We start from the raw sequence: 25,112 nt of genomic DNA, 5'->3' as shown, positions 1-25,112 counted from the left end.
AAAGAAAATAAGGCCCTGTCGTATTTTTGGGGAAACACAGTAAGAAACTCTTGCCATCACTGTACTCTTTGGATAATAGTACATTTACAAGTCAGCTAATAGGTTTTCATACTTAAAAAACAAAGAATGAAAAAAGGCCATTCTAATTAATTTTCATTTCATTTCATTTAAGAAAAATCCTGATTTTTTCCTGTTTTTACTCAATTTGATGAAAAAGAATTTGCTTTCATATTATTTTAAGGAGAAATTAACATATGGGAAAATTTTCAGAGATGTGTTCTTGTATGCATTTAGATACAGTATTAAAATGCAAAAAGAAAAGTATGTAAATTATTTCTCAAGCTTAATTCCTGACTTTGATTAAAACCAAAGAAAACACCTAATGAACAAATTTCTCCCATAGGACTTTTTAAGATTGAGGAAGTAGGAGTAATCTAAAAGTGATGGAAATATGCAACGTAAAACCAGACTAACAGCAATACTTTTCACTGTCTTCAATAATAAAATCAAAAATATCAAGAGAAGTTCGACATAAATTCTCAAATAAAGTAGTACAGGACTTATTGACTTATAGCCCCAACTTGACATACCCCCAACTGGAAACAAAATTTATGTCATGTTGTTAACTGATGCAATAATAAAGTGCAACTTCACAAGACTGCATTGCAAAGGTACTCCCAACAACTCCCATTGCCATCACTAACCAAATTCCACTGTTTGTTAGTCAAGAATCCCAATTCAAGCTGTTCTAGGCATGATGTCTCTCAATTAGGTGACAGGTCAATGTGAAGGAAATTGAAGGATTCCTGCAAATGTAAAGTGCAGGTAGGTTGCCAAACGCCTGAGAATTCACACAATTTGTAAATTTGAATCTGTTACAATATTTTACCAAGTCATTGCTGAAACATTCCAAGGAATCTTTCAAGTTTCCGACAAATGCCCTAATTAATTCATGAGTCTCAAGCCAAATTTCAGAAGGAATCCAATGATTTATTAGGAGCAGCATATCAGCATCTACTCATCTGCTCTGGTGGACCTAGGTTTCGGCTCATCTTTGACCCTGTTCCCCTCTGCTCCTTTCAGTCTGTGTCATAAATTACATTCTCCAACAAGGTATGAGCCGAGGTGGCGCAGTGGTTAGAGTGCAGTACTGCAGGCCACTTCGGCTGACTGCTATCTGCAGTTCGGCGGTTCAAATCTCAACGGCTCAAGGTTGACTCAGTCTTCCATCCTTCCGAGGTGGGTGAAATGAGGACCCAGATTGTGGGGGCAATATGCTGACTCTGTAAACCGCTTAGAGAGGGCTGAAAGCCCTATGAAGTGGTATATAAGTCTAACTGCTATTGCTATTGCTATTGCTACTCCTGCAGGCTTTAGAGACACACCTTACAACCTGGCTTTGGTAATCTGAGATACAATATTTGAAGAAGGTATGTGTGGAATATGCCCCCCCCCCTTGCTTCTAATGGCAACTTGAAAGTAAACTAGAAATGCTTTGGACAGAATCTTTGCTCTTGTAGAAAATGCAAATTAAGTAGAGGGTGTCTGATGTGAATTCTGAATTGAGAGGGTGTAGATCAAGAATTTAAGATTTAGTTTCACTGCGATTATGTAAGTACAGGAAGTCCTCAACTTACAACAGTTCATTTAGTAACCATTCAAAGTTACAATGCACACTGGAAAAAGTGACATGATCATTTTTCATACTTATGATTACTGCAGCATCTCCATGGTCACATGATTTACATTTGGATACTTGACAACTGATTCACATTTATGTTAGTTACAGTGTCCCAGGGTCATGTGGTTATCTTTTGCAACCTTCTGACAAGCAGTCAATGGGAAAGCCAGTTTCACTTAACAACTAATTTAAATTACTGCAGTAATTCACTTACAAATGTAGCAAAAGTTGTAAAATTGGGCAAAATTCACTTAACACATTTCTCACTTAGTAACATAAATTCTGGACTTAATTGTAGGTCATAAGGCCAGAGCAACTGACAATTACAATGTTGTGTCAATATGCTATTCATTTATTTATTATTATAATTCACTGTTGAACGTGTTTGTTACCAAGTTTCAGCCATTACTCCAATTGCAAGCTCTCACAATGTGACCTACACTTTTCAGAAAAATTCCATAACCCTCAGAATAAAATTTATCTCTCACTTACATGTTTACTCTCTGTGTGTATATGTGTTAGTGTGTACATATACATATGCCTATTTTTTATTATGTGTCTTGTGCCTGAACTGTGGCCTAAATCATTTCATGACACAAATCATCTCAAGTATTTGTCAAGTGACCTATAATCAACTTTTCAAGGTCTCTCAAATAATAATTGTATACAAACATTGCCATTAAGAAGATGTCTATGGAAAGAAAACCAATCTGAGATTCATAAACTTTCTGTTTCAGAGTATTTACTAAAAAATTAACAGCCATACTTTTAATCACAGTGTGTGCACATTTTTTCCAGTTGAGTTTTGCCTTAATACACCAGTATTTCTTGCAATCCTTCCCATAATAACAAAACTCTTCTACACTAATTTAAAATTTAAACACTTGGTGCTAGATTAATGTTCACCTTTCGAAAATGTCAAATGCATCGATATTGCTACATAAAAATTATTGTAACTTTCAGCTGTTTGTTTAACAACTTTTCACAATTATGATAGCACTTAAGAAAGGGATTTACAATCCCTGTCCAGAATTACAGCCCCACAGCATCCACATTAACGAAAGTTTGGCACTTGACAATCCCCCCACTCTTACGATCACGATAGGAATGCTGCAGGAGTTCTTCACCTATCTTCTCTGCTTCCTGCTCCGCTGGGTTCCACATGCTCCTCCCCATCCTCCGTCAGAACTCAATCCACTTATTTTTTCCATAGATCTTCTTTAGGAAGTAGCCAAGTCTCCAGACAGCCTTTTTACATAGAAGTCATGTGATGCTAACCCAGAAAGAGGTGTCAATGAATTGTGGCCCCTGACAAAATGGCACCCACTTCTGGAACAGGGCAATGACAAGTATGAGATGGAGAGGTGCTGCAGTGAAGGCCTGGATAAGGCCACACAGAGCTTTCCCCACTCCTGAGGCACTCCATATTCTGCTTAGTGACCACAATGGGAAGAATAGGGATTATAACAGGGAAGTGATCACATGAGCACTTTGCTTAATGACTACTATGATTTACAACTGTAATAGGCATGTTCCATTACAGTTGTAAATCAAGCAATACCTGTAAACAGCAGGAAGATACTACATATTATCTTGATTGATAGCAGTCCTTTTACTAATATGCAATACCTAGTGAGAAGGAAGAAGAGGGACTCAAGGAAGAAGAAATACCCAGAATAGTTTCTTAAAAATAAAGAAAATGAAGATCTCCTTTTGCATCTTCAATTATTGTTAGGTTTTATAAAATCAGCACTATGAAATTTAGCATTTTTGTTAGGTCACTTCATGTTAATGTTAAAATGGAACAGGGGAGAATGAGATTGATAAGAAGTCTTCAAGTTAGCTGATGCCATGAACACTAGCATTCCTTTTATGAGACTCCGCCAGCATAGAGGTTGCTGACTGTGCTGCTCACCCCCTGTCACGCTGGTCATATTGTGTGCCCTACATCTCCTCTCAGCATAAGGTGACATAAAGCTGTTGCATCGTCTTCCTCACATGACCTGTGAAGAAGCATCATTCACAGTTTAAGGAGATTCTCTTCTCCAGCTGTTGCATAATATTGTGGTTCTGAATTGATAATACATAAATAATAACAACAATACAGATGACCATCAACTACAAACCTATCAGAGTATAAAAATAAATTAATATTAGTAATACATCTCCATTTAATAGATAATATTACATGAAACATGCTTCAGTTTTAATAAACAGGACAAAAGTAAGAAACCCAAATTTGCACTCATGTATAGACTTCCAGCATTCCATTTGTATCCTCTAAGCATGCTGAGATTTTGCTGCTTAAATTTAGTAAAACTGGCTGAATTTGGGAGAAGGTTGTTTAAGGATATAAAGGGAATATATTGTTGAGAACAGTTGTCCAGAGTCATCTTATAGGGGAGATGGGTGGCATAAAATTTAATAAATAAAATAAAAATAAATCATTCTCCTATCTTTATTCTCTCCTGAAAGGTGAAAAAAATAGCAAAACACGCCTCTTTTAGTGATATTTCAGAATCACCTGATATCCTTCTGTGGCATTAAGAAGGTCACAGGGATTGTTGTAGCATCCTATTTTCACAAGTACTGTTCACAAGCTTTTATGGAGCATAAGGGGGACCGTTTTACCTTTTTAAATTGTTTTTTAATATGAATTCTGAAAATTCTTCATTAGCTCCATTTCATTATACTGATATGTATTTTCAGAGAGAAGATTTCAAATATTGCATTTTTGTTTTAAAATTTATCCATTGGCCTTACTGCTGCTTATAACTGCTAAAATGGGAGTTGGCAGAAAGGTGAACCAATCAGGCCCTCTCTTTGGGGGAACAAAATTAATGAGATCCCCTGAGCAGCAAAGCAGGAGGGGTGACATTCTACTCTAAAAAGTATTATTTGATTGGTCCAGTTCCTCATATGTATGTATGCAATGATGGCAGCCATTCAAACATGCATTAGGGAGAGTGTTCAGAGAATTTGCAATTTTTGTCCTGAAAATAGGGACATGAGGCAACAGACAGGCAGCCAGAAAAGAAGAAGTAACAGAAGCAGTAAGAGGGTGTGAACAAGAGTGGGAAAAATACATTTTCTATTACTCTGCCAATGGATTAATAGAGTGACATCCTAATTTTTTTTACTTGTACCAGGTGTACATCAACTAAAACAAACTTACAGGTTCTAGTGGCTGCATACAGTTGCAAGAAAAAGTATGTGAACCCCTTGGGATTACGTGGAGCTTTGCATGAATTGGTCATAAAATGTGCTCTGAACTTCATCTAAGTCACAACAATAGAAAAACACAGTCTGCTGAAAATAATACTATAAAAACATTAGATGTTGCCATGGTTTAATTGCACATAATATGTAAACATTCACAGTGCAGGGAGGAAAAAGTATGTGAGCCCCTAGCCTAATGACTTCTCCAAGAGCTAATTGGAGCCAGGAGTGAGCCAACCTTGACTCCAATCAGTGTGATGATATTGGATGTGTTGCTGACAGCTGTTCTGCCCTTTGGTTTACTGGTTTCAAGAAGCACTGTCTGATGTGAACCATGCCTCGCAGAAAAGAGCTCTCAGAAGACCTACGATCAAGAATTGTTGACTTGCATGAAGCTGGAAAGGGTTACAAAAGTATCTCCAAAAGCCTTGATGTTCATGTGTCCATGGTAAGACAGACTGTCTACAAATGGAGAAAGTTTAGCACTGTTGCTACTCTCCCTAGGTGTGGTTGTCCTGTAAAAATGACTGCAAGAGCACAGCCCAGAATGCTTCATGAGGTAAAGAAGAATCCTAGAGTGTCAGCTAAAGACCTACAGAAATCTCTGGCACATGCTAACATTTTTGTTGACACATCTACAATAAGGAAAACATTAAACAAGAATGGAGTACATGGGAGGACACCACGAAGAAGCCATTGCTGTCCAAAAAAAATATTGCAGCACGTTTGAAGTTTGCAAAAGAGCACCTGGATGTTCCACAGCACTACTGGCAAAATATACTGTGGACAGATGAAACCAAAATTGAGTTGTTTGGGAAAAACACACAACACTATGTGTGGAGGAAAAAAGGCACAGCACACCAACGTCAAAACCTCATCCCCACTGTAAAACATGGCGGAGGGAGCATCATGGTTTGGGGCTGCTTTGCTGCCTCAGGGCCTGGACGGATTGTTGTCATTGATGGGAAAATGAATTCCAGAATTTATCAAGACATTTTGCAGGAAAACGTACGACCATCTGTCCGCCAACTGAAGCTCCGCAGAGGGTAGGTGATGCAAGAGGACAATGACCCAAAGCATACAAGTAAGTCAGCACAAAAATGGCTTCAACAGGACAGAATACGCCCTCTGGAGTGGCCCAGTCAGATTCCTGACCTCAACCCGATTGAAATGCTGTGGCATGACCTTAAGAGAGCGATTCACACCAGACATCCTAAGAATTTTGCTACACTGAAACAGTTTTGTGAAGAGGAGTGGTCCAAAATTACTCCAGATCGTTGTGCAGGTCTGATCTGCAACTACAAGAAACGTTTGGTTGAGGTTATTGCTGCCAAAGGAGGATCAACCATTTATTAAGTCCAACTGTTCACATACTTTTTCCTCCCTGCACTGTGAATGTTTACATGTTATGTGCAATTAAACCATGGCAACATCTAATGTTTGTGTAGTATTATTTTCAGCAGACTGTGTTTTTCTATTGTTGTGACTTAGATGAAGTTCAGAGCACATTTTATGACCAATTCATGCAAAACTCCACATAATCCCAAGGAGTTCACATACTTTTTCTTGCAACTGTATATGTAAATTAAATTGAGACAGTATCAAATACAATTATTAAACTCATTTTGCTTATTTGATTAAACTTAAATTTTCTGCACTTTTAGAAACTAAAACACCTCTCTGAAAACCCTTACCTTGGTGTGATTCGTGTGAGTTCATCGGAAGGATGTAGAATACGGCATGTGGTAAAGGTAAATGTGGAGTTGGTTTGTGACATGCACTTTCCAGGATGATGTACTACAATAAAAAGAGAGAACATTATTTGCATTTATATATTAAAAGAACTTTTATATTCTCAAATTAATAGATGGAAAAGTGATATTATACTTTACTTGTGATCTGTGCAATAAATATCCAATATTTCTAAATCTCTTTATTATGTAGCTCCTCTGATATATTAATATCTATGAGAAGAGTCTTGTTAATTTCGTTTTACAAGGACAGTCCTTATTGTAAGGACTCTCAGCAGTCATGAATGCTTTAGAGTGGCCAATAACAGGAAGTATTATTTATTACTCTGGCATGGTAATTTCCAATAATTTAAAATCAGTGACGTGCGGTGACCTTCATTGCCGGTGAGGCGGAGAGAAAGAGAAAGAAAAAACACGGCTCTTCTTTCCCTCCCTCCCTCCTCCCACCCCACCACCTTCCCAAAGCCTTATCCATTTTGCTTGGAGATGGGGGTCTTCCGTGGCACATGCAGGCACGCGCGATTCCCTCCCCCACATGTTTTTCCCACTCCGCCCACCCCCATGCCTCCAGGGCGCTTCTTCACTTGTTTTCTCTGAGGACATCGCGGCGGCTTGGCGAGGCAGAGGGTGGATTTTGGGGGGGAGCGGAGGGATGGGGTGGGGAAAGAGACCTGAGAGATGGGAGGGAGGATTTCTGCATCAGCAGCCCCCTTTCCAAAGGCGCCCTCCTGTCTCTCCCTCTCTCTCTCTCTCCCCGAGAGAACCACGTGGTCCTGGCTTGTGAAGATGCGGTTTGCCAATTATGGAGCGGGGAGGAAACAGAGCAAATTAAAGGAACAGGCGACTCTCCTCCTCGTCCCCACAACCCGTTAGATTGGGCTCAAACCGCCTCTTGTTTTTCCGCTCCCCCGATCCTTTTCCAGCTAGGTTGTCGGAGGGTCAGACTCTGTGTTTGGCGCTGCCCCGATGCGACACACACACACACACACACCCGCACGGTTGGCAAACTCACAAGCCCTGGATTTCCCCAAGCTGCAGCTGATCTGAAGCAGTTTTGCCTTCAAAATGCACATCAGGATCCTTTATTAATAGGAGTTTCAAGTACAAATCCATTCAGACCACAGAAAGTCTGTTCTTTTCTCTGATTTGATCTAACAACTTTTCCTAGCTGTTTATGTTGAATATGGAAATGAAACAAGATGGCTTGGAGCCTGTACAGAAACTTTGTATTAATGTGCCAACTTTAAGCTTGTAAGATTGCTATTGTTTCAACCCCCCCTTAAAATCTACTTCTCTAACAAGCTGTATGCTTTCCTGTCCGAAGGTTGTTGCTTCACTCGGCCCGGAAGGCACTTTAAAAAATAAAAAACACACACACACGGACACAATAAAAACAAATTACAATTACATTACAAATAAATTGAATTCCTCCCCCCTGCCCCGTCCCTCTGACCCACATACCTTCCAGCTGCGCCAAAATTCCAGATTTGGTCTAGCCAGGCTCCAGGGCCAGGCAGGCTAGGATAGTGGCTCCTAGAGCCACCACGTGCCTTCTGCAGGAAGAGGCCCGAGAACTGTGGGCCTCATTTGCATACTATTTTTTTTGCTTTTTAACCCTTGCGTAACTGTTAAAAGGCGAAAAATTCCTTAGGCAAAGGAGGCCCATAGTTCTCTGGCCTCCCCCTACATTTAGCACTAAGCAGACTCCAAGTCACTGTGACTTGGACTCTGGTAGCAACTAGCTTGGCTTTAATTATTTTTAAAAAATCTTTAAAATTCTTTCTTTTTCTTCAGGAAACTGGTGAGGCCCTGCCTCCCCTGCCTCTAATGAGTGCACGTCCCTGTTTAAAATATCATTAGGAAAGACAACAATATCATGCTAAATTGCCCCAATACTAAGCAATCCAAATATCTATTTGAACTTATTGCTACATTATTGGAAGTATTACATGGGGACAAAGAAGTGATAAATGCTAATTCTGCAAGAAGTAAATATAATACTTTAATCTATATTAGCAAATTTATTTTATGGGTAAGATATAATTAACTCTTAACAAAAATGTGCAATACCTAGAACTCATATATTTCAATTTCTTTTACACTGATCCAGGCAAATATATTCCATCACTTTGATTCAGTAATGGATCCAGACAATAAAAAAATTTAAGATACAAAAATAATAGTACAGAGTGGTACTTAAATGTCTATGAACATTTTTGAATTTGTAATAATTCTGTGTAAATATGACCTCAAACATAATCATTTTTCCAAGCAAATCCTAAAACTAGATAAGGAGAACTCAATTAACAAGTGAGTCAAAAACATTATATTTGTTCATCGATTTATTGAGGAAAATGATCCAAAGCTATATATTTGTATGTGACAAAACTGTGAACTTTTCCTTTCAGTAACTGGTGTGCTGTTCTTGGGTAGTGTTCACATCAATTAAATGTTTCTGATACCTGTTGATCAATCCTACATATCAGCTTGCAGGAATCTGAGCCCATTCCTCCTTTCAGAGCAGCTTCAAATTAGGGATGTTGATGGGCTTCCCCACAAGAACTGCTCATTTCAATTCCTCATACATTTCTCTAGGACTAAGGTCTTTAATTTATCATTCCAAAATACTAACTTTCCTCTGCTTTAACCATTCTTTGTCTTTGGAGATTCCCAATTATCTAGGCCATGGTTGCCCCAAAGGTGCTTTTTCAATAGGCATCTGGACTTCCTTGTTTTTCTTTAAAGACGTTTCACTTCTCATCCAACAAGCTTGATGATATTGTTCTAAATTACACAGATGGGTTAAAGTTCTTATGCTGGAATGCAGAATTAGCCTTTTGCCAAAGAGAATTATTCCAATAGCCTTCAGGCTTATTCACATGGTCTTTTGCAAACTACAGTTGGGCATCAATGATCTTTTATGGAGAGTAGTGGCCTTCTTCTTGCAACCATGGCATGCATACTATTGCTGTTCAGTGTTCTTCTTATGCTATTCTCATCAATACTGACATTCTCCGTGTAAAAGAAGCCTTTAGTTCATTAGAACTTCCTGAGGTTCTTTGAGAACAAATATTTTATACCATTACTTTGGAGAAGGTAACTACCGGGTTGAATTGCCTCCATTTGTACACAATCTGGCTGACAGTGGGCTGGTCAAGTTTAAAACCTTTAGAAATAGTATTATAATATTTTCTAATCTGGTAGACATTAATAGCTGTTTTTCAGATGTCCTTAGATATTTCCTTTGTTCAAGCTATGAAACACTTCTAAATATCTATTATGAGGTAAGAGTTTAACAGAGAATTTCCAGAATTCTCTTCTTAAATAAAGAGGACCTACTACACTCATACCTGATTATCATCCTTTGATTGAAAGAGCTGACTATAATTTCCCCTTTAAATGAATTGATAATCTAGAGGTTCACATACCTTTGTCATATAGCTTTGGATCATTTTTATGTATTATTTTTGTATCCAGCATAATTATTATGGATCCACTATTGCCCATCTGCAGCATTTATTTTTCACCTCCATCTAAAACACAAACAAAACACCTGCTGCTGTACCAGATGGCAATTAAATCAATCAATTAATAAAACTATCTGAATAGCTGAATATAAGATAAATATCTTATTTTGTGGTATTGCAACAAAACAGATTATAGACCTATACAAAATCCAAATTTGTATTTATAAATTGCTATAGGATGCAACTGTACAATGCAAAGCTAAGCAGACCATAAAGTATGTCATCTTCAACAAGTCATCTCCTAAATTTTAAAATTGTATATATTCTCATGTTACAATGAAAAAATTATATATTTAGCCAAACTGGAAAGAAATGAGAGGTGCTGAAAAGAGCCGAGGTGGCGCAGTGGTTAAATGCAGCACTGCAGGCTACTTCAGCTGACTGCAGTTCTGCAGTTCGGCTGTTCAAATCTCATCGGCTCAAGGTTGACTCAGCCTTCCATCCTTCCGAGGTGGGTAAAATGAGGACCCGGATTGTTGTTGGGGGCAATATGCTGACTCTGTAAACTGCTTAGAGAGGGCTGAAAGCCCTATGAAGCGGTATATAAGTCTAACTGCTAACTGCTAATATAATGTAATTTATTATGTTCCTGAAAAGCATCTCTACAAGGTTTGGAAATCATCCAGAAGAAAATAGAAAGCAGTAGGAGACAACCAAGACTCAGTAAACATCTGTTTTTTTTCTCCCAACATGTGTTCTTCTTTGTGAAACTCTTTGGCAGAGCCAATATTGAATGCAAGAAACCTTTTTTTCCACAAGAATATATTTTGGGATTCAAGCTGGTGCTTTCTTACAGTTGAGTGAATCATGCAAGCTTGTAAAGGTAGCCCTCAATTTAAAACTATTTATTTAACAGCTGTTTCAGATATGAGGCTACTGGAAAAATGACATGATCACTTCTTGCAGTTGTGACTATTGCAGTGTCCACATGATCCTATGATCAAAATTCAGGAGCTTGGCAACTGGCATATATTTTCAAAGTTATTCATTTCTGTTCTGCCTTTATTATTTTTACAAATTCAAGACAGTGAACATATCCAACATACCTTCCTCCGCCTATTTTCCTCACAACAACTCTGTTGAGTTGGGCTGAGAGATAATGATGGCCCAAACTCACCCAACTGGCTTTCATGGAGATGGCAGGACTTGAACTCTCACTTTGTCGTGTCACAGAATCATTGATTGCTATTTGAACCCAGGTTCCGACAAGTAAAATCAATGGGGAAAGCCGGATTCATTTTATAACCATATGATTCACTTAATAACCATAAGATTGGCTTATTAACCATGACAAAAGAAAGATAACCCTGGTGACTAACAATCCTCAATCCATTATAGCTATATTGAAAATAAAAACCACCAGTTAAAAATCTACCAAACTCCAGCCAACATGCCGATAATTCTATACCGTAGTGACCCCCTACCCTTTTGGGCAGTAGGGACCAGTTCTATGGAGAGAGAGTTTTTCCTAGACCTGAGGGGATGTGGTTTTGCTTCACTTCTTTGCATGGCACAGTACCGGTCCACAGACCCGGGGTTGGGGTCCCCTGCTATATCACACCACAGGAACTGGGCTCAACCCTGCACTTAGAGGAATAGCTAGGTCAGACATGTCAAACACAAGGCCCACAATGTGGTTTGATCTAGCCTGTAGAGCCGTCCTGGAGACAAGAGGCTGGTCCTTTCTGCCTCAGCCCTACCCCATCCCACTGTGAGCTTGTACACAGGAGGCAGCGAGTGCACAGGGGTTGGTGTCCCAGTGAAAGGGAAGCACTTATTATGCGGTCAGTCTCTGGGGCAAGACGGTCACAGGGGATACCTGTGTGCTCGACACCTCCTGTGCATGTGCCCAGGGGCAGGGACAAGGTGACAGGGGCGGCCCCTTGCTGTCTCCAGGGTGGCCCCATGGACCAGATTTAACCACTGTCTCTTACTGTCTCCAGATCTGCTTTGCTGGGAGGGGGCATCAAAACGGAAAAAGCCAATGATGTCTGGAATTGAGAGAACATCTCCTTTGGCATGCTGTGAACACACACCATTCCAGGCTTGGAGACTTTTATCTGCATCTGATCTTACAAACTGCCAATCATGCCTGGGCTTTAGGATTTGTTTAACAATCATAGTTGTTGCTTAATGATATTGCAAAAAAGCTTGTAAAATCAGATTAGTCATGTGACTGGTCTATTTATGATCATGACATAAAAACATTATGCACAGGTTCTATTATGGTCATAAGTCGAGGCATAGTTCTTCTTATTATTTCATACTGTTTTATTGCTACAAACTGACCTACATCATTCTTTCAAATTATATTGCTTTAAAGTTCTAATTTATTTTAGTGTAATTAGTATAACTTTTATTAGTGCAAATCTCTAAAAAAACCAAAACCATAAGCATTGCATAGAATGAGGATAATATACAATTGCTACGTAGGACACAGAAAAATGAAGTGGATACAAGAAAAATAAGGATAGATTCTGACCCTATCAAACACATTTATGAATATTGGGGAATGAAGGATTATTAAGGAAAATGGATGTGCCTGGGTAAATTGCAAGCAGACACAAAAAATGAAAAGCATCTCCTCTTGTGATCATAGAACAAGAACAAGGAAGCAAATATGGGAAAGGCAACATGTTTTTATCAACATTACTCTTTCTGTTTTCAGTATCATAGATTGTTTAATCATGCCAATTTTTTTCACTTCTGACATATGACATACTTTATAGATAGCCCCTTGGTTGCAAAGCAATTCATAAACTGAAAATGCCATGCATCCATCAACAGTCATAGAAGCAATCCAAAATTAAGTACAACTGCATAGTCATCATGATTGCAGAGATTAAAAATCTTGAATACATTATTATGATTAAACATATACAAGAAACCTTTTGTGATTGTTTACTCTTATGATGTAACTACATTCTAAAATATTTTTTATCCATGACAGGATATATATAATAACCTGGTGTCTTAGTACATCTACAAAATCTTTTTAAATTTACAGAGCGACTGAGAAAAGTACATGCTTATTGTGGCTATTTCCTGTAAAACTGGCAGCCAAACAAACATATAATGAAGATAATTATGTGAAAAGAGTTATTGCATATGAAATAGGGAAAGTTTTAAAAAGTGTTAATATAACGAGGTGGCTCAAAATAAAAAAAAATTATTCCATTTCTGTGATATACTATTCTGCATTTTTCAATGACTCACTACTACAGTATCAATGTTCCAAAAATTATTTATATCACCTTAAAAACTCATGCTGCTGCTGCTTCAGGGATTAGTGTAAACAATGACATTCAAGGTTTATGGCAATCATGACTCTCTTTGCAAGTGTAACCAGGTTAAAATATTTGAGAAAATTTCAAATTACTCAATAATGGAAAGAGACTATACGGAGAGAAAAGCTAAATTTAAAAGAAAAAGAGTAGCTCAGTGTTAGATGACAAATAATAGCCGAATAAAGGAATATGAAAATTTTAGATTACACAATTATTCAAATGGATAAAAGTTTGCACCTATCTCCATGTCTGCATTATCCATTTCATAATTTTTCTTACACTAAGGAATTATATTAGCAGAAACCTGTTGCAGTAAACAAAGTAGACCCAGCTCATTATTATTAGTATACAAGATAGGAAAAGGCTGCTAAAAGTAGCAATTGAACCTAGTGGGTGAGCTTTCTTGACTATGAAAGAGAAATAATTTTTTAACATCTAGAAAGACTAATCCTGCAAAGATACCACTTAGAGAAATATGGCAGCATCTTCTAGTAATCAGCTTTTCATATGGCTGCAGTATTCTCTGTCAGGAAACTGTGAGTGGCCTGTAAGTGATCACTATCACCAACAATTCAAAAATAAAAAGAATGTCAGGTTTTAATTCCAATATGAACTCCAACAAATACTCAACAGTTATTTGGTCCAACATATAAAAAAGATAATAATGTGATCGACAATAAGGTTTTGCTATTATTTATTTTGAAAAAAAAATCTAAGTGTATGTTGAAAATACTGTCCTTTTCTCCAGCTACCAAATGATTTCTCAAACTACTTACTTTTGCTGAAAATATCAGTGCTGTTAAATAAAAAATAAAATAATATCTTCTTTCATTCACTTATCAAAGATTGACCAGAAGTTACCAAAATACAATTATAGCAAATACATTTTTTTTAGATTTCAGTAAGAATTTCCCATTCCATAACTGCATTTTCATAAGAGTTCTCAATTCTATGTATGAAATGTAAAATGTAAAGAGCCAAAAGAACACCTATGAAAATCATTTTCATTATTACATTTGCAGAAATACAGCTTGAAATACAGCTCTTGAATGGTAACCAATCAGAATTATGAACATGTTATATCCAGTGTTGAAAAAGGTTTCACTTCAGATTACTTATTTTAAAAGAAAACTGGGATCTGTTTCAATTACCAGACATAGGACTCTACAGCCATGACAAAAATATAATATGATGCAAACCATATCATTTCATATACAGTACTGGATCCAGAAGTACTGCAAAAGTCACAGGTTGTGTGTTATACTTTTGATTCATAATTTGTCTTTGTATCCTTTTGCAGTCAACCAAAAAAAAAAAACCCCACAGATCTCTATTTAATGCATCAGGAGATTTTTCAAATAGGATATCAGAACATGGGCTAATGTAAATCAGAAGACAGAATGATGCAGAACTTGAAATGCTGCAATATTTTAAATTGTATCAATTAACTCAAATATCATACAGCATTACCCCAATTCCCAAGTCATCAAGCACTTACACAGGTAATTGTCCATGTATTGGGTTTTATGGATCACATAGTAAAATCTCAATCAATACTGGGTGGGTTTTCCCCCCAGTCATAAAGTAGCCTAAGCAATGAGACAACAAGGAGGCTGAGCAATGAAGTAAGAAGAAGCATTCTCTGTTTCATTTCTGTTTAGGTTGCGGGGTCAACAACCCCGGCTCTGGAGCCACATGTGGCTCTTTCATCCTTCTGCTGCGGCTCCGTCGCTCAAAATATGTGTCACAACCGCCAATGTGCGACACCCGCATTGGAACATTGGGAAATAACTACTTTTAGAAAGCTCATTTGAGAAAGTTTAAAAACAATATATACCTTTGAGCTTGGTGTCTTTAGCATTCTTTTTTTTATCAATGTGCAAAGATTTTTGGGGAAAAACCCAGGTGTTCAGCTATGTTGCCTTTTCATTTGCTACATTTGGTAAAATTAAGGCAACACACTGGACTACATAATTTCTTGTGAATTCTAGCAACATAATTAATCCATATCCTTCAGATAATCTTGCTTAGCATACAGAAAATGAATAAAAATTCTAACTACACACAGACACAGAAACAGACACACACAGACACAGACACACAGACAGACAGACAGACAGACACACACACACACACACATATACAGGGGCCAGAGAGAATGCCGTTAAAGCAACATCTGACAGCTCAGCATCATTCCCTGGGGACAAGCAGCCCAAGTGGTGTGTGATAGCTAAGCCTCCATCGATTAACATGTCTGAAGCAAAAACGACAGAGCTAATTACAGGTGGGAGGCAGGTGGATGGCCTATCACTTGCACAATGGCCAAATTGATTAATGATGGATAAAGGCAAATATCTCTTCAATGGTAGTTTCTACACTCTGGTGATATTAGCAGAGGATAACAAAAGCTAAGTGGGTAATTATTTTAAGTTCCAGGGATCATGATTTCTGTCTCTTCTTTTATAGCTACACCTGGAATTCGTATTTTTAGATAGTTCAATATATATATATATATGGACCAAAAAACAGTAATAGGCAGCAAAAATATACCATATTTTTTGAGTATGACATGCACTCCCCCCCCCTAAAAGAAGCTGAAAATATGGGTGTATCATATACTCCCAATATAGGTTTTTGAAAGCTTTTTTTAAAAAAGCTTTTTTTCACCCCTAATGAGGTGCTAACATGTGAAGTGATCTTCATTTCAGGCAAAGCACAGTAGATCACTTCACTTGTTAGCACCTCATTAGGGCTGAAAAAAAGCTTCAAATATTTTTACTGCAACATACTATTGGAAAAATTTCCCGGTTAGTTCCAACTGGAAGAAGCTGAGGACAAAAGATTTGAAGACTGCCTTAAGAGGCACTTCTTTTGTCCAGTTTCTATTTTTGGGAGATAATCGTCTCAAGGCCAAGGCAGAGAGTTCCTGTGGCTACATGATTTCTATTATTTTAGGGATAATCCCTTTAAAGGCAAGGCAGGGATTTTTCCTATTGGCTGAGTTTTCTCAATGGTTTCCTTCAGGTAAGCGCTGGGCTGGTTTGTTGTTTCAGCTTTGTTACATTTTTACAGGTGTGAAGTGCTTTTGGCTGAATGGCCAGACATCTAGTTAAGCTTATTAAGAGTTTCCCCGGCCACCTGGGGAAAGAAAAACAGTGGCAAAAAGTGTCTTTTATTATACTATTGTTTGCTTGCTTTTCTGGTGTTATGGGAATAAAAATGAATACCCAGTAGGCAGAATCCCCCCCCCCCCCATTTTCCTCCCCAAAAACTAAGGTACATCCTATACTTATGTGCGTCTTATACTCCAAAAAATATGGTAAATATAATGATTCAATCATTTGGCCTTATTTTTTCCATAGCTCATAGCTAGATATTAATAGGAAAGAACTGACATATAAAGTCTTAGCAGTTTACACCTTTTTGCTCCTCCATGGTCCAAATGACTTGGATGTTGATCCCTGTAGAGTTTTGTATCATTCTGGGTTTTTTAATACCAAGCCTTCTAGCCTCAGTTTCCCCTACAGTTATTAAAATAGTCTTAAAAAACTTACAGCATTTAAGCCAGTATGCAATTTTATCCTTAAGAATCAAAGTGGTTGATTTCAAGGACCACTTATTACAGATAACAATGCTGAAATTCTGCCATTCACTCTCAATTACTTTGTCTTTAGATAAACATTAAATAATAATCTTAGAATATAACCATTACAACACAAATCCCAAAAGAATGGCAATATGCAAACTGTACCCTACTCATGCAAACTTGGAACCAAAAGAACTGGCTTCTTTTTTCTGAGAACCCCAATGGATTGCATCCTTTTAACAGACTTCTCTCATCAAATTGAAGAATAGGGATTATGCACTTCTTTTGGGTTGTACCCCCGCTCCTCCAGTAATAGTTAGAAATCCTATTTCAGAAACTGGCTAATGTTAATTCTTGTGTACACTGTTGTGAAGTTAAACATGAAGCAACATTATGGATGCTGCTCGGGAGAGGTGTAAGAATGGCCCAGTTATCAACATCCTGCAAACATGGCAGTTGTGCTGGACTTAATGAGGTTCCCTCACCAGACCCCTCATCATCAGTTGCAGGTTCATGCATCTCCCCTGGGAAAGCCTGAGAGTGATTTGGGTAATTCTTGCTGTCTGAAACAGTCACTGGTGCCTGACACCTCTCACCTGAGGTCTCTGCGTGCTGAATCGGTGTCGAGGTAGTTAAGCCTTTGTATGTAATTTCACCTGACTCATCTTCTTCAAAATCATTAAGGCAATACACTTCATCCAGATCAAGATCAAGAGTGCGGAAGCCCTTAGTAACAACCCCAGGCCTTGGATCAAGGATGCCTCCTAGATGAGGCTGAGCAAGCTGTTGCCAATGATGCAGTGTGGCAGAACCTTGGAAGACAATAGAACAAACAGGTCAGTATAGAAATTTGAATTATGAACTTACTGCTTATAATCCTCATTATATGTAGTTATATCTTGCTGATGAAGCATCAAAACAACTGTTCTGCAAGAAATCATCATTTGATAGATTCAGTTTGCAAGTATCAAACATTGTTTTACATCATTTTTGTTACTAGGGACAAAATAGAAGTAGTGTTTTTGAGAAGGCATAATTCTGATTAAGACAAGTCAGTTTGGTGTACTAGTTAAGGTACCAGGCTAGAAACTAGGAGATAGTGAGTTCCACAAATTCAGCTGGGTGAATTTGGTCCAATCGCTATAACTCTAGGAAGCAGGGAATGGTAATCCACTTCTGAAATCTTGCCAAACAACCTGCAGGGATTTGTTCAGGCAATCATCAGGAGACAAGACTGTCTTGAAGGCATAAACTAGCTCCCTCAGACCAAATTGGCAATGTATCCTTTATTTGTTTGCTTGTTCAATTGACCATCTCAATCAATGACTCTGATATGTTGACTAAGAAATAAATCCAATTTCCCTCAATGTAATAAAAATGATTATTAACCCTATATAGAAAGATATTGACCAATTGTCTGTCTAAAAAACATGGGTTTGGGTTAAACTTTTTAAAAATTGAACTGAGTTAAGAAAAACCCTCCGTGATATTTTTGCCACTTCAATGTAGAGAGGAAAGGGGATGAGAAAGGACATTGAAAAGTTATATCCCTCAATTTCTAGACTAGCTTACTCACTTGACCACTACACCAAGAGTAATCCTGTACCTTAACTACTAGACCAAGAATAATATGGAATATTCTTATGGATTGGACCTACCTCTCATTCTGATTTTACCAAAACAAAAACAAAAATATTTAGTAGCTTGCTTTTTGCTCACTCCAGACTAAAAGACAACACTGAAGCATTGATCATAGCAGCACAAAAACAGGCCCTAAGCAGAGGCCTACCTTACATGCACCAGGATCCATTATGCAGAGATGTAACCTAAAATGTAAACCAGAATAGGCTAGGAGAAGAGAGGAGAGGAGAGGACAGGATAGGATATGTTTCTCTGTTCATATTATTGGAAAATCTAGACATACATTTTGTGCATGTGTTTGTATTAACCCTCTCCTCTCTCCTCCTCTTTTTTATTCTTAATATGTAATAAATAATTTCCATTATAAATTAAATAATATAATAATAATAATCTATAAATTAATTGCTTTACTAATCTATAATTAGAAATGGTTTAATAAAATATTGTAATGAAATTATGTGCATTTGAATTATATATTTTAACAAAATAGGCAAAGTGAAAAATAGAGAATAGCTAGATAGCAGATAGAAATACATGTATTGTTGATTTCCAAATTTCATAAACAATCATTTAAATAAATCATTCTTTAAAAAAAAATACAAGGATTCTGAAATTATCTCCTGCATAAGATATATGGTAAAATCTAAAAGATGATCACTAACGCAAAACGCAAGAAAAAGTTTCATACACAAAGAAAAAGCTAAACCAGGAGAAACAGAGAAAAGGGAGAATGAAAGTTTATTGAAGAAAACAAACTGGGTGACCGAAACCTAGATAATACTAATAATCAATAGATGAAAGTTGATTACCTATATCTTCTCTAAAATTAATTTGTTTAATAAGCGCTCTGCAAAAGCCAAAATGCCAAAAATGTATATTGGTTCAGTTGTGTTGGGAGAATTTCCCAATTCTAATGCAAATTCCAAAAAAAAAAAAAAAAAAGTTTACAGATAAAAAGAAAAAAGTTGATTTGTTAGATTAATATTATAAACTCCAAAAATGTAAACAAAACCCAAAATTAAGCATTTGGGTGACACTTATTGCAACATTTTTTTGTGCATGGGTCAATTCTTTTGAAAAGGAGAATGTATATTATCACAATCTTACATTTTAATAAATGAAATGCTGTGTGTTGCTTTGGAATAATATAAATAGGTATTACTGGAGTATAGAATAATCTGGCTGCAGATTTTATATTCAGATGATGCACCCATTTGAAATGACATCCTAATACTGGTCTGTATATGGGCTTCATGGAAGCCTATTTCTGGTGAAGTAAGTGGCCTGCCAGATCAAGGCAAAGCGACTTAAGCTTTTGAAATGAATGCTACCTTGAATTTGTTGCAACAAATTAAGGACCACTTTCAGACTGTAACACTACAATGTAGCAAGTATTTAGTTGCACAGAAGTGCATTAAAGTCAATAGTCCTATAATGTTGAAATTCAATGCACTGTCACCATATCATTGTTCTTCATGTCAATGAAACTTAGGTTTACATTTCTCACAGTTTGAATGACAGAGGAATATCTAAATTAACACAGGAATTCAAGATTAATCCCTAACAATTATAAATATTCTACTGAATATATTAGAAACAGTATACATTACTTTTTTAAAAGAATAATTCCTGACCTCAGAAGAGTTCAAACCAACAATGAGGACGGCTACCTCTAAAGTAAAATGAGTATGTATTACAAAAATTTCCTCTTTCTTGCTGATGGAGAAGAGACCACAAATAGTCACAAAGGAGAACAGATAAATGCCGAGGAACTTTATTATCACCTTCTAAGGGCTTCACAATCTGAAGCTTCTCTGGGAGGTATGAACGACTGCTGATAGATATTCCTGAATAGCCAGTAAATTCAGAAAACCCGGAGTGTGTTCTAAATGACATAATACTCTCTGTTGGAGTAATGGAACCACTATGGAGCTCCCCCTTCTCTGCTAATTCTCTCAACTTTCTTTCCTGTTCTTCTTCAAAAAACCTTCTTTCTGACAGGTAATTCTCCCTCCGAAGGGACAACCTTTGAAGGGCTTTTTCCAGGTCACAAGAACCTGGTGTTCCTGGTGTTCCTGGTTTCTTGTTCTTCTCTTCATCTCTAAAACAAAGAGCAATTACACATTAATATAGGTGACAATAAGAAAGTAAGAAAATATTTATTTAAAAATTTCAGTTCAATCAATAGAATATACACTTTCAAACAGAGAAATAACTAGATAGATTAGTAAGGGTATAGATGCAAACAGGACTGTTCTTTATCTCACTGGTTAATATATTATACACAAGCTACACATTTAAAGAAAAAAACTGGTATGTACCATGGAACAGAAATATAGCTGATTTAATAAATATAGACAGCTTTAATAAATGCCAGCTACAGTGCTTCTGCCACTCTGTTAGCCTAACAGCTGACCAGCACATATGTCTAGTATTTGTAGTCCCTGAGGACTTTTAAAATGTCAGTATGGCCCTTTCCCCTGATGATTTGTGCAGGTCTCCACTACAACCATAAATGGTAAATTATTATTTTCTGTAATCTTTGGTGTCACCAATAATGTTTTTCCTTAATTCTCCCTAATAACAGAAATAAGAAGAGTTTAGATAGTACAATAATTAATGAGAAAGAAATTATCAACCCAATAATCCCTATTTTAATTAAAATATCATGATATTTATTTAGAAAAAGGCAGTCATATTTTCTTTAGGAAAAAAAATCAGTTTGGATACTGCATGTCAGATTAATGTTATAATTTAGAATAGAATAGAGCTGGAAGGGACCTTGAAGATCTTCTAGTCCAGCCCTCTGCTCAAGCAGGAGAACCTATACAATCTCAGACACGTGATTGTCCAGTCTCTTCTTAAAAACCTCCAGTGATGGAGTGCCCACGATTTCTGAAGGCAAGCTGATCCACTGCAGAATTGTCCTTACTGTTAGGTAGTTTCTCTTTAATTCCAGCTTCTCTTTTTGATCAGTTTCCAACCATTATTTCTTGTCTTGCCCTCTGGTGCTTTGAAGAACAATTTGACCCTCTCTTCTTTGTGGCAGCTCCTTAAATACTAGAAAACTGCTATCATGTCATCCCTAATTCTTCTTTTCTTTAGACTAGCAGTTAACCAGACCCAAAATTTGTAGCCATTCTTCATATGATTTAATCTCCAGAACTTTGATCATCTTAGTTGCTCTTCTCTGAACTTTTTCCAAAATGTCAACATCTTTTTTGTAGTATGGTGACCAAAATTGGTTGCAGTATTCCAGGTATGAACTTAACAGGTTTTGTAAAGCGGCACAAATATTTCACATGATCTTGATTCTATGCCTCTATTTATATAACCCAGGATTGTAGTAGCTTTTTTTGGCCTTTTTTGCCTCATCTGTATTTATACCTTTGATTTTTCCTGCCTAAATGTAAAGCTTTGTTTTTCCCCACATTAAAATTTATTTTGTTGGATAGGGTGCATTGTTCAAGTTTGTCAAGATCTTTTTGGATTCCGAGTTTGTCTCCTGGAGTGTTGGCTATTCTTGCCAGTTTAGTATCATCTGCAAATTTGATGAGTTCCCATTCTATTCCCTCATCTAAGTCATTTATAAAGATATTGAAGAGTTCTGGGCCTAAGATGGAGCCTTGTGGTACCTCACTGCTTACTTCTTTCCATGTGGATGTAGTACCATTAAAGACTACTATTTGAATATAGTTTGTCAGCCAGCTACAAATCCATCTGGTAGTGATGTTGTCTATTCTACATATTTTTATTAATATAAATAGAAAGAGCAATATGTTCAAAATCCATACAGACTGTGTTGTCTGGTTACAATTCTTTTGAATAATATTCATCATAGAATAATAATAGTGTCCTCTAATAATAATCTCATAATAAAAGTGTTTTCCCCTCATAATGTTAATACATATTAATTATGAATACTAATCAGAATTAATCAAAATTAATAAGTTATAGTAATCAACTGTAATAATAAAATTAATCTTTCTTTTGTAGTTTTAGAAGTTTCAACTCTTGTTTCTCTTATTTAATCATTGATAAAACACATCCCACACCTCAAAATATTCAGTGTCTTCGTTTTCTTTTATTTCAACTGTTAGTTTATTCATTTCTGCACATTCTAAAATTTTTGTTATTATCTTTTCTGTGGGTAATCTTCTTGCCCTTCCAATATTGTGCAAACATGATTTTGGCTGTTGTTAACACATATATTACTAAATATGCATTCCTTTTACTGAATTTGTTTGGTATGATGCCCAACAGAAATATTTCCGGTTTTAAATCTATATGTTCCTTTATCATTTTTTCTAGCCAGGTGTACATTTTAGTCCAGTATTTTTTGCTTTTGGACATGTCCACCACATGTGGAAATATGAGGGACTGGCCACCAGCTGCAGAAGACCGGAGGTTTTCCCTTGCCTGCGTTTAGCGGCAGCGCAAATGGGGCAGCTTCTACATAACTTTCTATGCCCTTTTTTAATGAGGCCACCAGAATTGTCATTTCAGTAAATGTAATGTTTTTACAAAACCAAAGTGACCAGCTAATTTGGAGCTTGTATAGTTCTCAGCCTTTCCCTAGCTGGGATATACAGCTTATTTTCCACCCAAGCTAACCCCACGTTTATTATGCAAGTATGTTTATTAGCACTAAACCCCTCATCCATTTCTAAGGCTTTTTTGAAATCTGTGATGGTGGCATTGTCTAAGGTGGAGGGGTCCTTCTTCACCTTAGCTGCTAATTAGGAGGCTTGGAGCATGGACATAATTACTTCCGCCTTGACGCTGTTATATTGCGGTAGTCTAGACAAGGCATCTGCCACAAAGTTTTTGCCTCCAGGTAAATACTTCAAAATGAAATGAAAGCGTTGAAAGTACTGTGCCCACTGGACTTGTTTTGGAGACATTTTCTGTGGGGTTTTGAGTTCTTCCAAGTTCTTGTGGTTAGTCCACACTTGGAAAGGCATTTTACTTCCTTCCAAGAAATGTCTCCAAGTTAGGAGTGTCCACCTGACTGAAAAAGCCTCCCTTTCCCATATTGCCCATTTCTGTTCAGTTTCAGTTAATTTCCTAGAGGTGTAGGCACACAGTTATAATTTGCCTTCTTCATTCTTTTGGAGTAAAACAGCAACGACTGCTACATCACTGGCCTCGGCCTGAATTACAAATGGTTTTTCTGGGTCTGGGTGTTTTAATAGAGGTTTAGCTGAAAAGAGTTTTTTCAGTTTTTCAAATGCCGCTTGGCAGTCCAATTCAGTGGTTGGCTAGGTTTTGGTTTATCTACCCTCTTGGTTTTTAACAGATTTGTAATCAGCAATGCTATTTGGGCAAAAGAGGGGATAAACTGTCTATAAATATTAGCAAACCCCAGGAAGCTGTGCAATTGTTTGTGAGTATGCGAGGTTTCCCACTCAAGGACTGCTCTGACTTTTGTGGGGTCCATTTGCACCCCCTGGTGAGAGATTATCTACCCTAGGATATCAAAACTCCTTTAAAGAAGGGCTAATGCAGCACCTCATTAATTAGCTGCATGAAAACAGTGGGAGCCCCTTGGAGCCCAAATGGCAAAACCTTGAACTTAAAATATTCTAGTGGATAATAAACACAGTTTTCCATTTGTTCCCTTCTCGGATCCTGATCCAGTAATAAGCCTCCTGCAAGTCTAGTTTAGAAAAAAATATCCCCTTTGCCAGATGAGTCAGTATGTCCTTCATTAAGAGTAGAGGATAAAGATTTTCTTTGCAAATAACATTTAAATTCCTATAATCAACACATAAAACATAACAAGCTGTCCTTCTCCCGAAATAGAACAGGGGTAGCTACCTTGGGTCTCACCAGTTCGATGAACCCACGGTTTTTGTCTATGAATTGCCACAATTCATCCAGTTCCCAGGGAGTCATAGTGTAAGGTATGGCTTAGTTGTTTGACCCCCAGTAAAATCTCGTTGGCACAATCCGTAGACCTATGGGGGGGGGGGAGTTCATCTGAGGCTGCTTTGTTGAAAACATCCATCAGATACCGCTATTCCCTAGGAATGCCTGGTAAGGGTCTTTTGCCACAGCCGCAACTACCTCCTTACTCTGCAGTATTTCAGTCTGGTGGGATTTCTCGTTCTGAATTAATTCATCATTAGGGGAGGGTCCCTTCTTTCCAGTCCATCAAGGGGGTTCCACTTCTTTAACCAGGTTAGCCCCAGAACTAGGGCCCAGTCACAATGGTTTTAGAGTGATTTACCATTGTTAGTTTGAATGGATCAGTGGTAAACGTGGCCAGGTTACCCCCTAGAACAAGATTGGGGCTTTTAGTGGTCATAGTTGAATGCCAAATCCCTGACCAGAGTTGGGCTTGTTAGGTTTCTCATGCACCCCAAATCTAGCAATGCCTTATGTCTCACTTTTTTCCATTACTGGAATTAACAGTTC

The 25,112-nt window shown here is 37.3% G+C and overlaps 1 protein-coding gene across 6 annotated transcripts in view; it reads right to left on the bottom strand.

Moving 5' to 3' along the window:
• Positions 1 to 25,112, bottom strand: part of TRAK1 (trafficking kinesin protein 1) — a 448,828-nt gene that overhangs the window by 9,875 nt on the left and 413,841 nt on the right. For 5 of the 6 annotated variants that reach the window (XM_087712990.1, XM_087712992.1, XM_087712991.1 and 2 more), the window contains 3 exons: positions 20,477 to 20,793; positions 17,648 to 17,863; positions 6,595 to 6,697 (listed from right to left, as the gene is read on the bottom strand). In XM_087712990.1, coding sequence (XP_087569116.1) covers positions 6,595 to 6,697; positions 17,648 to 17,863; positions 20,477 to 20,793 — 636 coding nt within the window. Of the gene's footprint in view, positions 1 to 3,596; positions 3,685 to 6,594; positions 6,698 to 17,647; positions 17,864 to 20,476; positions 20,794 to 25,112 lie in introns of all 6 variants that reach the window. The other variant, XM_087712995.1, reaches the window with a different exon arrangement.

This window comes from Thamnophis sirtalis, unplaced genomic scaffold (assembly GCF_051295495.1).
Source record: "Thamnophis sirtalis isolate CommonGarterSnake01/CBP01778 unplaced genomic scaffold, rThaSir2_p1.2 scaffold_4, whole genome shotgun sequence".
Taxonomy (NCBI): Eukaryota; Metazoa; Chordata; class Lepidosauria; order Squamata; family Natricidae; genus Thamnophis; species Thamnophis sirtalis.
The sequence above is the reverse complement of the archived record's forward strand: the minus strand, read 5'-3'. Positions and strand labels throughout refer to the sequence as shown.